At 51.7% G+C, this 15,297-nt stretch overlaps 1 protein-coding gene across 1 annotated transcript; it reads left to right on the top strand.

Moving 5' to 3' along the window:
• Window positions 1-1,507: 1,507 nt before the first annotated feature.
• LOC116035315 (esterase D/formylglutathione hydrolase) lies at window positions 1,508-12,442 on the top strand. Its single transcript, XM_031278702.2, has 2 exons — window positions 1,508-1,717; window positions 12,074-12,442. The coding sequence occupies exons 1-2, from the start codon at window positions 1,508-1,510 to the stop codon at window positions 12,152-12,154; spliced, it is 291 nt and encodes a 96-aa protein (XP_031134562.1). The 3' UTR covers window positions 12,155-12,442.
• The last annotated feature ends 2,855 nt before the right edge of the window (window positions 12,443-15,297 follow it).

Genomic DNA, 15,297 nt, shown 5'->3' with positions numbered 1-15,297 from the left:
GAGCACAGAGGGGCGTGTAGCGCTGTATCTCTGATTATTGACTTTGGGAGAGTGTGTCTGGTCAGTGTGCTTGTGGGAGTGTTTACGGGATGTAAACAGTCAATCAGAGGTCTGGGTATGCAGGGCGTGGTGCAAATTTCCACGTAGCATCTGGCTTCCGCGTGTATTGGGATGAATCCCATCCCTGCTGAACAGGGAGCCACGTTCCCAAAACAGATTGAAGTTGTCAATAAAACCTATCCTGTGAATACTGCATGTGAGCTGGAGCCAGGTGTTAAGGGAGAGTAGTCTGCTAAAGAGGCCTGATCCGCGACCTAGAGATGGAAGTGGGCCCGAAATAAAAAACCGACTTCCCAGTGCTTTTTAAAGCCTCAATGAGAGTGGTAAAGTCTCGCCTTGTGCGCTCACACTCCTGAATCCGAGTGGACATGTCGTTATGTCCACAATGGACCACGAGGCGTTTGATAGAGGTCGGAAATGAGGGTATCAGGTCCATAACTTTAGCCAGGATGTCTGCAACTTTGGCTCCGGGAAAACAGTGTGTGACAGCATTATGAAACCGTAGGTCTCTAGTGATGGAGTCCCCAATAATTACTGTGGTTAGGGGGAAGAGCGGACGAGGAGTGGGGGGGTGTGGGTAGCCGGTGACGGGAGCAAAACAGTCAGTGTCGGTTTCAGATGGGCAGGGAAAAGAAGAGGAAGAATGCTTACCGTTCGGTTGTGGAGATTGTTTTTGAGGAACGTTGTCATTTGGCCGATCCAGGCAGTGTAGGCCACCGGACCGTCTGACTACCGCATCCCTCAGAAGCTTTCGCCGCGCGGTAGCAATCGTCTTCCGTGACGACGGCTGGTCAGTCTGCTTTGAAGCGGGGCGAGCCCGGTGAGCCGCACTGGCCACCACCGGCTCCGACTCCGACAAAGCATTGAAGCGGTTGGAGAGGCTGAGGGCAGGAGGCGATGGAGCCCTACCCGAGGCTCTCTTTCGGCCGCAAACCACCTCAGTCCAGGGTGGCTTGATAACCGGTGTCGAGCAGGACGATGGGCGTGGGCAGGCAGCTGGGTCCCATGGCGCGGTATCCTGGAAGGCCGCCGAGAGAGATGAGATCCGGAGCGACTGATTATGAGCCACGTCCAAGCAGGCGGTTAACAAAGCATCTTTGGTTTTTAAGTCCTCGGAAAGCCGACGAACATCTTCCCTGAGGTCAGCAATTTCTTTGTTTGTATTATTGAACAACGAGGAAATCCTGAGGGGGAGTGGGGACTCGCCAGGTGTAGAGGTTGCCATGAAGCTAGCGTTAGTTTAGCCGGTAGGCCTAGTCTTGATAAATTAGCGTGAGGCTAATACTTACTTACACGTAAAAATGTATCTTTGGTTTTAAAAACACTGTATTAGTATAATAAAAACTAGGCGATAGAGCCGACTGTTAGGTAGGAGGTTGAAGGCAGCTGCCGGCTGCCTCGTCCCCGCCGACATTACTAACACAAATAATCTCTGAGTGTCTTTGCGATGACGATAAGCTGTCTGTCCTCCCCTCTCTGTGTCTTCCAGGCGTACGATGCCACCTTGTTGGCGGCGTCCTACTCCGGCCCGCAGCTGGACGTCCTGATCGATCAGGGCCGCGACGACCAGTTCCTGTCGGCCAGCCAGCTGCTGCCCGACAACCTGATCGCCGTCTGCTCCGAGCAAAAGATCCCCGTCGTGTTCAGACTGCAGCCGGTCCGTTGACCTCTCACTCTCACACTCTGTTTGAATTGTTAATCATTGTTCTGGTTCATGTTTTAATCTAAAGGTTGAATCGTTTAGTTAAATGCATAGACATTAATATACAGTATATGGTTTAATGTAAAGCCAAATATAACAAATGATGAGTTAGTACAAAGTAGAGCCCTGCGCGGGACTGTTTTCTTCATCCCGCTCCCGGCGAATTTCTGACCATTACCGCCCGCACCCGCAACATGTGTTACACTCCCGCCCGCTCCCGCAATGTGTACGTCCACTCCCGCCAGCTCCCGCAATGTGTACGTCCACTCCCGCCAGCTCCCGCAATGTGTACGTCCACTCCCGCCCGCACCCGCAAAACTCTGAGAATTTATGCCCGCACAATAATAGAGATGCATTGATGTTATATCTTCTCCCGTCCCGCATGAGAAAACACGTCATTTTATAGGTTAATAGGGAGAAGATGAAGGTAAAGAAGGCAGGTGCTTGCTACTGTTAGACGGGGAGGAAGGAGCAGAAGGAGAGGGAGAGAGGGGGAGGAAGGAGCCGAGGATGAGGGAGAGAGGAGAGGGAGAGAGGGGGAGGAAGGAGCCGAGGATGAGGGAGAGAGGGAGAGGAAGGAGCCGAGGATGAGGGAGAGGGAGAGAGGGGGAGGAAGGAGCCGAGGATGAGGGAGAGAGGAGAGGGAGAGAGGGGGAGGAAGGAGCCGAGGATGAGGGAGAGGGAGAGAGGGGGAGGAAGGAGCCGAGGATGAGGGAGAGAGGAGAGGGAGAGAGGGGGAGGAAGGAGCCGAGGATGAGGGAGAGAGGAGAGGGACAGAGGGGGAGGAAGGAGCCGAGGATGAGGGAGAGAGGAGAGGGAGAGAGGGGGAGGAAGGGGCCGAGGATGAGGGAGAGAGGAGAGGGAGACGAGGGGGAGGAAGGAGCCGAGGATGAGGGAGAGAGGAGAGGGAGAGAGGGGGAGGAAGGAGCGAGGATGAGGGAGAGAGGGGGAGGAAGGGGCCGAGGATGAGGGAGAGAGGAGAGGGACAGAGGGGGAGGAAGGGGCCGAGGATGAGGGAGAGGGAGAGAGGGGGAGGAAGGAGCCGAGGATGAGGGAGGGAGAGAGGAGAGGGAGAGAGAGGGAGGAAGGGGCCGAGGATGAGGGAGAGAGGGAGAGAGGGGGAGGAAGGAGCCGAGGATGAGGGAGAGAGGGGGAGGAAGGAGCCGAGGATGAGGGAGAGAGGGAGAGGAAGGAGCCGAGGATGAGGGAGAGGGAGAGAGGGGGAGGAAGGAGCGAGGATGAGGGAGAGAGGAGAGGGAGAGAGGGGGAGGAAGGAGCCGAGGATGAGGGAGAGGGAGAGAGGGGGAGGAAGGAGCCGAGGATGAGGGAGAGAGGGGGAGGAAGGAGCCGAGGATGAGGGAGAGAGGAGAGGGAGAGAGGGGGAGGAAGGAGCCGAGGATGAGGGAGAGAGGAGAGGGAGAGAGGGGGAGGAAGGGGCGAGGATGAGGGAGAGAGGAGAGGGAGAGAGGGGGAGGAAGGAGCCGAGGATGAGGGAGAGAGGGGGAGGAAGGGGCCGAGGATGAGGGAGAGAGGAGAGGGAGAGAGGGGGAGGAAGGGGCCGAGGATGAGGGAGAGAGGGAGAGAGGGGGAGGAAGGAGCCGAGGATGAGGGAGAGAGGAGAGGGAGAGAGAGGGAGGAAGGGGCCGAGGATGAGGGAGAGAGGGAGAGAGGGGGAGGAAGGAGCCGAGGATGAGGGAGAGAGGGGGAGGAAGGGGCCGAGGATGAGGGAGAGAGGAGAGGGAGAGAGGGGGAGGAAGGAGCCGAGGATGAGGGAGAGAGGAGAGGGAGAGAGGGGGAGGAAGGAGCCGAGGATGAGGGAGAGAGGAGAGGGGGAGGAAGGAGCCGAGGATGAGGGAGAGAGGAGAGGGAGAGAGGGGGAGGAAGGAGCCGAGGATGAGGGAGAGAGGAGAGGGAGAGAGGGGGAGGAAGGAGCCGAGGATGAGGGAGAGGGAGAGAGGGGGAGGAAGGAGCCGAGGATGAGGGAGGGAGAGAGGAGAGGGAGAGAGAGGGAGGAAGGGGCCGAGGATGAGGGAGAGAGGGAGAGAGGGGGAGGAAGGAGCCGAGGATGAGGGAGAGAGGGAGAGAGGGGGAGGAAGGAGCCGAGGATGAGGGAGAGAGGGGGAGGAAGGGGCCGAGGATGAGGGAGAGAGGAGAGGGAGAGAGGGGGAGGAAGGAGCCGAGGATGAGGGAGAGAGGGGGAGGAAGGGGCCGAGGATGAGGGAGAGAGGAGAGGGAGAGAGAGGGAGGAAGGAGCCGAGGATGAGGGAGAGAGGAGAGGGAGAGAGAGGGAGGAAGGAGCCGAGGATGAGGGAGAGAGGAGAGGGACAGAGGGGGAGGAAGGAGCGAGGATGAGGGAGAGGGAGAGAGGGGGAGGAAGGAGCCGAGGATGAGGGAGAGAGGAGAGGGAGAGAGAGGGAGGAAGGGGCCGAGGATGAGGGAGAGAGGGAGAGAGGGGGAGGAAGGAGCCGAGGATGAGGGAGAGGGAGAGGGAGGAGAGGGAGGAAGGGGCCGAGGATGAGGGAGAGAGGAGAGGGAGAGAGGGGGAGGAAGGGGCCGAGGATGAGGGAGGAGAGGAGAGGGACAGAGGGGGAGGAAGGAGCCGAGGATGAGGGAGAGGGAGAGAGGGGGAGGAAGGAGCCGAGGATGAGGGAGAGAGGAGAGGGAGAGAGAGGGAGGAAGGGGCCGAGGATGAGGGAGAGAGGGAGAGAGGGGGAGGAAGGAGCCGAGGATGAGGGAGAGAGGGGGGGGAAGGGGCGAGGATGAGGGAGAGAGGAGAGGGAGAGAGGGGGAGGAAGGAGCCGAGGATGAGGGAGAGAGGGGGAGGAAGGAGCGAGGATGAGGGAGAGAGGGAGAGGAAGGAGCCGAGGATGAGGAAGAGGGAGAGAGGGGGAGGAAGGAGCCGAGGATGAGGGAGAGAGGAGAGGGAGAGAGGGGGAGGAAGGAGCCGAGGATGAGGGAGAGAGGGGGGGGAAGGAGCCGAGGATGAGGGAGAGAGGGAGAGGAAGGAGCCGAGGATGAGGAAGAGGGAGAGAGGGGGAGGAAGGAGCCGAGGATGAGGGAGAGAGGAGAGGGAGAGAGGGGGAGGAAGGAGCCGAGGATGAGGGAGAGGGAGAGAGGGGGAGGAAGGAGCCGAGGATGAGGGAGAGAGGAGAGGGAGAGAGGGGGAGGAAGGAGCCGAGGATGAGGGAGAGAGGAGAGGGAGAGAGGGGGAGGAAGGAGCCGAGGATGAGGGAGAGAGGAGAGGGAGAGAGGGGGAGGAAGGGGCCGAGGATGAGGGAGAGAGGAGAGGGAGAGAGGGGGAGGAAGGAGCCGAGGATGAGGGAGAGAGGAGAGGGAGAGAGGGGGAGGAAGGAGCCGAGGATGAGGGAGAGAGGGGGAGGAAGGGGCCGAGGATGAGGGAGAGAGGAGAGGGACAGAGGGGGAGGAAGGGGCCGAGGATGAGGGAGAGAGGGACAGAGGGGGAGGAAGGAGCCGAGGATGAGGGAGAGAGGAGAGGGAGAGAGAGGGAGGAAGGGGCCGAGGATGAGGGAGAGGGGGAGGAAGGAGCCGAGGATGAGGGAGAGAGGAGAGGGAGAGAGGGGGAGGAAGGAGCCGAGGATGAGGGAGAGAGGAGAGGGAGAGAGGGGGAGGAAGGAGCCGAGGATGAGGGAGAGAGGAGAGGGGGAGGAAGGAGCGAGGATGAGGGAGAGAGGAGAGGGAGAGAGGGGGAGGAAGGAGCCGAGGATGAGGGAGAGAGGAGAGGGAGAGAGGGGGAGGAAGGAGCCGAGGATGAGGGAGAGAGGAGAGGGAGAGAGGGGGAGGAAGGAGCCGAGGATGAGGGAGGGAGAGAGGAGAGGGAGAGAGGGGGAGGAAGGAGCGGAGGATGAGGGAGGGAGAGAGGAGAGGGAGAGAGGGGGAGGAAGGAGCCGAGGATGAGGGAGAGAGGGGGAGGAAGGGGCCGAGGATGAGGGAGAGAGGAGAGGGACAGAGGGGGAGGAAGGAGCCGAGGATGAGGGAGAGGGAGAGAGGGGGAGGAAGGAGCCGAGGATGAGGGAGAGAGGAGAGGGAGAGAGAGGGAGGAAGGGGCCGAGGATGAGGGAGAGAGGGAGAGAGGGGGAGGAAGGAGCGAGGATGAGGGAGAGAGGGGGAGGAAGGGGCCGAGGATGAGGGAGAGAGGAGAGGGAGAGAGGGGGAGGAAGGAGCCGAGGATGAGGGAGAGAGGAGAGGGAGAGAGGGGGAGGAAGGAGCCGAGGATGAGGGAGAGAGGGAGAGGAAGGAGCGAGGATGAGGGAGAGGGAGAGAGGGGGAGGAAGGAGCGAGGATGAGGGAGAGAGGAGAGGGAGAGAGGGGGAGGAAGGAGCCGAGGATGAGGGAGAGAGGGAGAGGAAGGAGCCGAGGATGAGGGAGAGGGAGAGAGGGAGAGGAAGGGGCCGAGGATGAGGGAGAGAGGGAGAGAGGGGGAGGAAGGAGCCGAGGTTGAGGGAGAGAGGGGGAGGAAGGGGCCGAGGATGAGGGAGAGAGGAGAGGGAGAGAGGGGGAGGAAGGAGCCGAGGATGAGGGAGAGAGGAGAGGGAGAGAGGGGGAGGAAGGAGCCGAGGATGAGGGAGAGAGGGGGAGGAAGGAGCGAGGATGAGGGAGAGAGGAGAGGGAGAGAGAGGGAGGAAGGAGCCGAGGATGAGGGAGAGGGAGAGAGGGGGAGGAAGGAGCCGAGGATGAGGGAGAGAGGAGAGGGAGAGAGGGGGAGGAAGGAGCCGAGGATGAGGGAGAGAGGAGAGGGGGGAGGAAGGAGCCGAGGATGAGGGAGAGAGGAGAGGGAGAGAGGGGGAGGAAGGAGCCGAGGATGAGGGAGAGGGAGAGAGGGGGAGGAAGGAGCCGAGGATGAGGGAGAGAGGAGAGGGAGAGAGAGGGAGGAAGGGGCCGAGGATGAGGGGAGAGAGGGAGAGAGGGGGAGGAAGGAGCCGAGGATGAGGGAGAGAGGGGGAGGAAGGGGCCGAGGATGAGGGAGAGAGGAGAGGGAGAGAGGGGGAGGAAGGAGCCGAGGATGAGGGAGAGAGGAGAGGGAGAGAGGGGGAGGAAGGAGCCGAGGATGAGGGAGAGAGGAGAGGGAGAGAGGGGGAGGAAGGGGCCGAGGATGAGGGAGAGAGGGAGAGAGGGGGAGGAAGGAGCCGAGGATGAGGGGAGAGAGGAGAGGGAGAGAGGGGGAGGAAGGAGCCGAGGATGAGGGAGAGAGGAGAGGGAGAGAGGGGGAGGAAGGAGCCGAGGATGAGGGAGGGAGAGAGGAGAGGGAGAGAGGGGGAGGAAGGAGCCGAGGATGAGGGAGGGAGAGAGGAGAGGGAGAGAGGGGGAGGAAGGAGCCGAGGATGAGGGAGAGAGGAGAGGGAGAGAGAGGGAGGAAGGAGCCGAGGATGAGGGAGGGAGAGAGGAGAGGGAGAGAGGGGGAGGAAGGAGCCGAGGATGAGGGAGGACGGAGCCTTGGCTCGGAGCTCCCCCGTCCTGGGAGGCTCAGACACGCTGGTGTCTGCTCATAGATGGCCTATACAGTATATACTCAGTCAGTATATATGTATATCTCTGGTTTCTGCTGGCGTGGGGGGGTTCCAGGCTACATCCCGATCCTGCAGTGGTTTTTTTAGCCGCCCGCTCCCGCCCGCAGCAAAGTTAAAACCGCCCGCTCCCGTGAGATTTGCGTTGGGTCCCGCGGGACCCAATCCCAATGCAGCCCTCTAGTACAAAGTGAAATAACCTCAATGAATTATACAAAATAAGAAACATACATGCTAGTTGTAACAGTCTGTAAACTTAAAGTGCTCATATTATTAATTTTCAGAAAACACCATATTGTTGTTGTACTGCTGAGAGGGAGGAAGGGGCCGAGGATGAGGGAGAGAGGGAGAGAGGGGGAGGAAGGAGCCGAGGATGAGGGAGAGAGGGGGAGGAAGGGGCCGAGGATGAGGGAGAGAGGGAGAGAGGGGGAGGAAGGAGCCGAGGATGAGGGAGAGAGGGGGAGGAAGGGGCCGAGGATGAGGGAGAGAGGAGAGGGAGAGAGGGGGAGGAAGGAGCCGAGGATGAGGGAGAGAGGAGAGGGAGAGAGGGGGAGGAAGGAGCGAGGATGAGGGAGAGAGGGAGAGGAAGGAGCGAGGATGAGGGGAGAGGGAGAGAGGGGGAGGAAGGAGCCGAGGATGAGGGAGAGAGGAGAGGGAGAGAGAGGGAGGAAGGAGCCGAGGATGAGGGAGAGAGGAGAGGGAGAGAGAGGGAGGAAGGAGCCGAGGATGAGGGAGAGGAGGAGAGGGAGAGAGGGGGAGGAAGGAGCCGAGGATGAGGGAGAGAGGAGAGGGGGAGAGGGGGAGGAAGGAGCCGAGGATGAGGGAGAGAGGAGAGGGGGAGGAAGGAGCCGAGGATGAGGGAGAGAGGAGAGGGAGAGAGGGGGAGGAAGGAGCCGAGGATGAGGGGAGAGAGGAGAGGGAGAGAGAGGGAGGAAGGGGCCGAGGATGAGGGAGAGAGGGAGAGAGGGGGAGGAAGGAGCCGAGGATGAGGGAGAGAGGGGGAGGAAGGGGCGAGGATGAGGGAGAGAGGAGAGGGAGAGAGGGGGAGGAAGGAGCCGAGGATGAGGGAGAGAGGAGAGGGAGAGAGGGGGAGGAAGGAGCCGAGGATGAGGGAGAGAGGAGAGGGAGAGAGGGGGAGGAAGGAGCCGAGGATGAGGGAGAGAGGAGAGGGAGAGAGGGGGAGGAAGGAGCCGAGGATGAGGGAGAGAGGAGAGGGAGAGAGGGGGAGGAAGGGGCCGAGGGATGAGGGAGAGAGGGAGAGAGGGGGAGGAAGGAGCGAGGATGAGGGAGAGAGGAGAGGGAGAGAGGGGGAGGAAGGAGCCGAGGATGAGGGAGAGAGGAGAGGGAGAGAGGGGGAGGAAGGAGCGAGGATGAGGGAGGGAGAGAGGAGAGGGAGAGAGGTGGAGGAAGGAGCCGAGGATGAGGGAGAGAGGAGAGGGAGAGAGAGGGAGGAAGGAGCCGAGGATGAGGGAGAGAGGAGAGGGAGAGAGAGGGAGGAAGGAGCCGAGGATGAGGGAGGGAGAGAGGAGAGGGAGAGAGGGGGAGGAAGGAGCCGAGGATGAGGGAGGGAGAGAGGAGAGGGAGAGAGGGGGAGGAAGGAGCCGAGGATGAGGGAGGACGGAGCCTTGGCTCGGAGCTCCCCCGTCCTGGGAGGCTCAGACACGCTGGTGTCTGCTCATAGATGGCCTATACAGTATATACTCAGTCAGTATATATGTATATCTCTGGTTTCTGCTGGCGTGGGGGGGTTCCAGGCTACATCCCGATCCTGCAGTGGTTTTTTTAGCCGCCCGCTCCCGCCCGCAGCAAAGTTAAAACCGCCCGCTCCCGTGAGATTTGCGTTGGGTCCCGCGGGACCCAATCCCAATGCAGCCCTCTAGTACAAAGTGAAATAACCTCAATGAATTATACAAAATAAGAAACATACATGCTAGTTGTAACAGTCTGTAAACTTAAAGTGCTCATATTATTAATTTTCAGAAAACACCATATTGTTGTTGTACTGCTCATTGCTGCAGCTCCTCTTTTCACCCTGTGTTCAGGTCTCTGTTTTAGCTACAGAGTGAGACCTCTCACTGCTGGAACATCTTTGTTGGCAGTCGCACATGATCAGTAGCTAGGTAAGGACTACTAGCCAGTCAGAAGCAGAGTATGAGGGCGTGCCCTGACAGTACCTAGGTAAGGACTACTAGCCAGTCAGAAGCAGAGTATGAGGGCGTGCCCTGACAGTACCTAGGTAAGGACTACTAGCCAGTCAGAAGCAGAGTATGAGGGCGTGCCATGCTAGCAGCTAGGCGAGCATTATAACGTGTGTTCCAAAGTGACCACGTTTGTCTCTGAAGTAAAGGCTGGACTACAATAGAGCTGTTTGGAGCAGTTAGTGAACAGTGTTTTCTGTTGGAGATGGTAAGTCCCTTTGGGGGGTCTTTGGGATTTTTCACTTTGTAAACCTATAATGTGCACAAAAAAGATATATAACACAATAAAGGAAAGGGAAAAAGCCAAAAAGCATAATATGAGCACTTTAAAATAATATGGATTGTAGCTCCAGAGGGTCTAAACGTGGTTTTAATAGCAGGTGGACTGATCATCTGTTGACACAAATACCGTTAAAATGTATTCAATACAACTCACACAACTTATTTTAACAGTAGATTGAAGAGAAAAAAGACAAAGCTAACAGACCAAACAAAAGTATGGTTAAATCATTGCAAATAAATATAAATACAAGAATCATCATGAAAGCCTGTCTTTATAAAATGGGTTACGTGGACGACGCTGAAGTTGGCATCTGATTCGGCAGTTAAGGGGAAATTTAAGGGAAACTTAAAGCTTCTGATCACAGCGTGTAGACCACATTAGACCAGGTCCAGATCCAAAACTACTGTACCTAGACTTGTCAAATCTGGACTAACTTATTCTAGAGAGGCTAAAGATTGTTAGCTTTCACAAATCAGAAACTGTGTTTTTAACAATCTTTAGCCCAGGGGTCTCAAACTCCATTTACCTGGGGGCCGCTCGAGGCAGAGTGTGGGTCAGGCTGGGCCGCGTCAAGTATTCAACAAAAGTATTCTTTGTTTGCTTTCTTAAATAAATCTTGTTGCCTCAATAGACATTTTTTAAGATTGGCGACCCGGTTCTTTCTCTCCTCTCCCTGGTATGTTGTATACTCCTCAGCATGTCTAGTGGAGTAATGACGTCTGATGTCATATTCCTTGTACACCGCAACTTTCTCTGCGCGTATGAGACATGTAGAGGTGCCCCTGTGATCGATAACAAAATATTCCGTCTCCCACTTTCACTGAAATTGCCTGAGCTCGTCGCCAACCTTTCTCTTCACGCCACGTTTTGAGAGCGACGTGACTGGAACTGGGTGACGGCAGATATTTTCCGTCACTCTGGAACACGTTTCAACCAAGCGACTAACGTTGATCCTTCCCCAGATACTTCACGGTTGGCTAACTTGACAACCGTTGACAACAAACGCCGCAGTCACGAGACTAGCTATGGTAGCCCGTAAGTGCTAAACAAATAAAATAAAAGCGTGGCAAGCGCGGCACACGCAACGACTCAGCAAAAAGGTGTGTTTCAGAACAACGCGCGGGCTGCACTGACACTAAACTTTGATGTCAAGTAGGGGGGCCACAAAATATCAGCCCGCGGGCCTCAATTGGCCCCCGGGCCGCGAGTTTGAGACCCCTGCTTTAGCCTCTCTAGAATAAGTTAGTCCAGATTTGACAAGTCTAGGTACAGTAGTTTTGGATCTGGACCTGGTCTAATGTGGTCTAGACCAGGGGTTTTCAAAGTTTTTGTGTGTGGACCACTATTTGTAATCAAGAATTTTTGCGGACCACCATAATAGACATAATAAAATATGTGTCTACACACAGTCCTACCTGAATTAATCCACACCTCTTAATAGGCCTACTAGCACTAAAACTAGAACTGGTCATCTCATCAGTACAACAGGCTCGTTAGAAGAAAGTTTACTGCACACGACGACTGCCACACATATTTAATTTATTTATTTACTCAAGCGCCCGAGGGCATAATCAGGTTCATCTGAACAACAGGCTTATTTCCATATGGACTATTAAATCTATACAGTAATAAGAACACAGGATATAGTCAAAATTTCAAAACCTTTGGTGATTTTAGGGGATTATTAATCTTCAGAGTTTTACAAGTCCTCAAAAAGTAGGCTATGTGAGTTTGTCCATTTAACAGCACATCCGCAAAACTTTTCAGAAACGCGAGACCAAGAAACTAACTGGAAATTAAAATAATAATAATAGGCCTTATTCATTCCATTTATAATTTAAAATTTCATATAAACTGCCTATAAAGGCTATGCGTGTGCTGGGATCATGACAACATTCTTTGCCTCTGGCCCTTTACACATTTAATGAAAACACAGTACTCAAATACTCCTGGTTAAAAATAAAAATAAAAGTTTGGGAATTTCCTGGTAAAATGAAGGTTAAATTTTTTTTTTATATTTTGTTTTGCTTTTCCGCGGACCACCTGCAGTACCCTCACAGCCCACTAGTGGTCCGCAGACCACAGTTTGGGAATGACTGGTCTACACGCTGTGAATCGGAAGCTTTAAGTTTCCCTTAAATTTCCCCTTAACTGCCGAATCGGAGGCTGCGAATCGGATGCCAACTTCAGCGTCGTGTGACATGGTTCAGATGTTGTTAATATCTCAGAAAAAGTAGTTCAAATAATTTTAATTTAAAATGTTGCGCCTCTAACAGATGTTTGTTTGCCGCCGTGTTTCTTCCTGCAGGGCTACGACCACAGCTACTTCTTCATCTACTCGTTCATGAACGATCACATCAAGCACCACGCCAAGTTCCTCAACGCCTGAAGACCGCTCTGCCGTCGATCAACGCTGCAGAAGACTTCCTGCAGAAATTACTACAATAACGTCAACCCTCGTTACCAAATTCTGTATTCTATGAAGTATTTGTACCTTCAGTTTGAACAGCACTTAACCTAAAGTCTCAAATAAAAACCAAAACGTAACGGTTTTTAATGGTAATTTTCAAACGGTAATTGAGCGACAGGAAAGGAGGAAAAGGTTGCAGCATCCCCATACTGATCACACGTTAAGTCACAGCTGTATTTTTCACAATAAAATCCCCAGTTGTTGATTTATTTTGGCGTTTTGTTGTTCTTGAAGTTTGTTGAGCTGCTGAGTGAAACTTACGAGTCCTCCGGAGCATGCCGAGACTTATGTTGAAAACGGTCATAAAAAAAGTCATAGTATAGTATGTCGAAAAAGTCATAAAAAGTCATAGTATAGTATGTTGAAAAAGTCATAAAAAGTCATAGTATAGTATGTCGAAAAAGTCATAAAAAGTCATAGTATAGTATGTCGAAAAAGATAGAAAAGTCATAGTATAGTATGTCGAAAAAGACATAAAAAAGTCATAGTGTAGTATGTCAAAAAAATAAAAAATTCATAGTATAGTATGTCGAAAAAATCATAAAAAAGTCATAGTATAGTATGTCGAAAAAGATAGAAAAGTCATAGTATAGTATGTCGAAAAAAGTCATAGTATAGTATGTCGAAAAAGACAAAAAAGTCATAGTATAGTATGTCGAAAAAGTCATAGTATAGTATGTTGAATAGTCGAAAAAAGTCATAGTATAGTATGTTGAAAAAGACAAAAAAGTCATAGTATAGTATGTCGAAAAAGTCATAAAAAAGTCATAGTATAGTATGTTGAATAGTCGAAAAAAGTCATAGTATAGTATGTCGAAAAAAGACAAAAAAGTCATAGTATAGTATGTCAAAAAAGATAGAAAAGTCATAGTATATATATGTCGAAAAAAGTCATAAAAATGTTATAAAAGTATAGTATTCTTAGTCTCTATATAGTGTTTTTTTTATGAGCGCCAGCATCTGTTATTAATTGTTTTCAATAAGGAGAGAGCGTATGCAGCCACCTGGAGAATAAAAAATACACAATATGTGATGAACTATATCTAAACTTTATCTCGTTACTGCGTCAGGCAATCATTGATTTAAAACTGATGGAAATATTTGATTGAAATATCGATTAACCCTCACGTTGTCCTCGGGTCAAATTTGACCCGTTTTCAAAGTTTTTTCATATCAGAAAATATGGGACGTCGATAAAGCGCCCAAAACGTAAAAAACAATACAAAAAAAACCACGACAAAATGTTAAAAACCAACAACAAAAAAACAATTTAAAAAACCCGGTGAAAACCGCAAACACAAGCGGTAAAAATAAGCACCCAAAATATTGAAAAAGTGACAAAAAAAAGTGATTAAAGGTCCCATGGCATGAAAATGTCACTTTATGAGGTTTTTTAACATTAACATGAGTTCCCCCAGCCTGCCTATGGTCCCCCAGTGGCTAGAAATGGTGATAGGTGTAAACCGAGCCCTGGGTATCCTGCTCTGTCTTTGAGAAAATGAAAGATCAGACGATGATATAAAAGAGACTTCAGATACAGTATTAGGGGACCACTAAGGTCTATATAAAGATACTTCAGATACAGTATTAGAGGACCACTAAGGTCTATATAAAGAGACTTCAGATACAGTATTAGGGGACCACTAAGGTCTATATAAAGAGACTTCAGATACAGTATTAGGGACCACTAAGGTCTATATAAAGATACTTCAGATACAGTATTAGGGGACCACTAAGGTCTATATAAAGAGACTTCAGATACAGTATTAGGGACCACTAAGGTCTATATAAAGAGACTTCAGATACAGTATTAGAGGACCACTAAGGTCTATATAAAGAGACTTCAGATACAGTATTAGAGGACCACTAAGGTCTATATAAAGAGACTTCAGATACAGTATTAGGGGACCACTAAGGTCTATATAAAGATACTTCAGATACAGTATTAGGGGACCACTAAGGTCTATATAAAGATACTTCAGATACAGTATTAGAGGACCACTAAGGTCTATATAAAGATACTTCAGATACAGTATTAGGGGACCACTAAGGCCTATATAAAGAGACTTCAGATACAGTATTAGGGACCACTAAGGTCTATATAAAGAGACTTCAGATACAGTATTAGGGGACCACTAAGGTCTATATAAAGAGACTTCAGATACAGTATTAGAGGACCACTATGGTCTATATAAAGAGACTTCAGATACAGTATTAGAGGACCACTAAGGTCTATATAAAGAGACTTCAGATACAGTATTAGAGGACCACTATGGTCTATATAAAGAGACTTCAGATACAGTATTAGGGGACCACTAAGGTCTATATAAAAGCTACCAAAAAGAGATTCCACACATGAAGTATTTCCACTCAGTCGTTGCGATTTTTGAGACAGTTGAGGTCTTTACTGATAAAGTGATGAGAAATAACAGTGCATTATATACAAGTATTCACAGCAGTTAAGGCGACATTAAAGGGACATTTCATGCATTTCAATTGGAGTTGCTGTACAACAAATGACACAAAAGGTACACAAAGAGTTACAAAAGGGTTTGTTACATCAAAGTCACGTAAAAAATAAATCTCCCCCCCCGTCAGAAAAGTACAAAAATGTGGCCGTTTCTGGACAAAATGTATATACAAAATAACAGACATTAAGAACAAGACCGCTTTACGTTCAGCAGGCTCGCCACATTTACACAATTTACACCAGCGTCACATTTTTAAACTCTCTGCTCTCTCGTTTCAGATTTAAAAGGTGATTTCAGATTTGCTCAGTTGCCAAAATAAAGATATAAATACGCGAGTTTAAAGTGCAGATTCTGTCGGAGAAGAAGCAGCCGCCGCTTTACTCTGATTGCTTTTTCCCAAAAAAACAAACCCAACTGTGATGATGTGATGCGTCCAGAACTGTGGATATGAAATATATGATCACGTAACGAAATTAGGAACAAGCAAACAGAAAAGCATTATTTATTAAAAAAAGAAATCCATATTTTTCTGACTTTATAAGCCGCGTATCTTGGTCAGTTTGGGCTGTTTTTCAGCAGGGTTTTTAAATT

This window comes from Sander lucioperca, chromosome 8 (genome assembly GCF_008315115.2).
Source record: "Sander lucioperca isolate FBNREF2018 chromosome 8, SLUC_FBN_1.2, whole genome shotgun sequence".
Lineage (NCBI taxonomy): Eukaryota > Metazoa > Chordata > Actinopteri > Perciformes > Percidae > Sander > Sander lucioperca.
This window is presented reverse-complemented; position numbering and strand designations above follow the sequence as displayed.

Excerpts from the sequence above, each read along its gene's own strand:
- LOC116035315 (XM_031278702.2), top strand. The coding sequence starts at position 1,508 with ATGACGATAAGCTGTCTGTCCTCCCCTCTCTGTGTCTTCCAGGCGTAC. Across the intron at positions 1,718-12,073 it reads TCGTGTTCAGACTGCAGCCG|GGCTACGACCACAGCTACTT; the intron begins GTCCGTTGACCT and ends TTCTTCCTGCAG.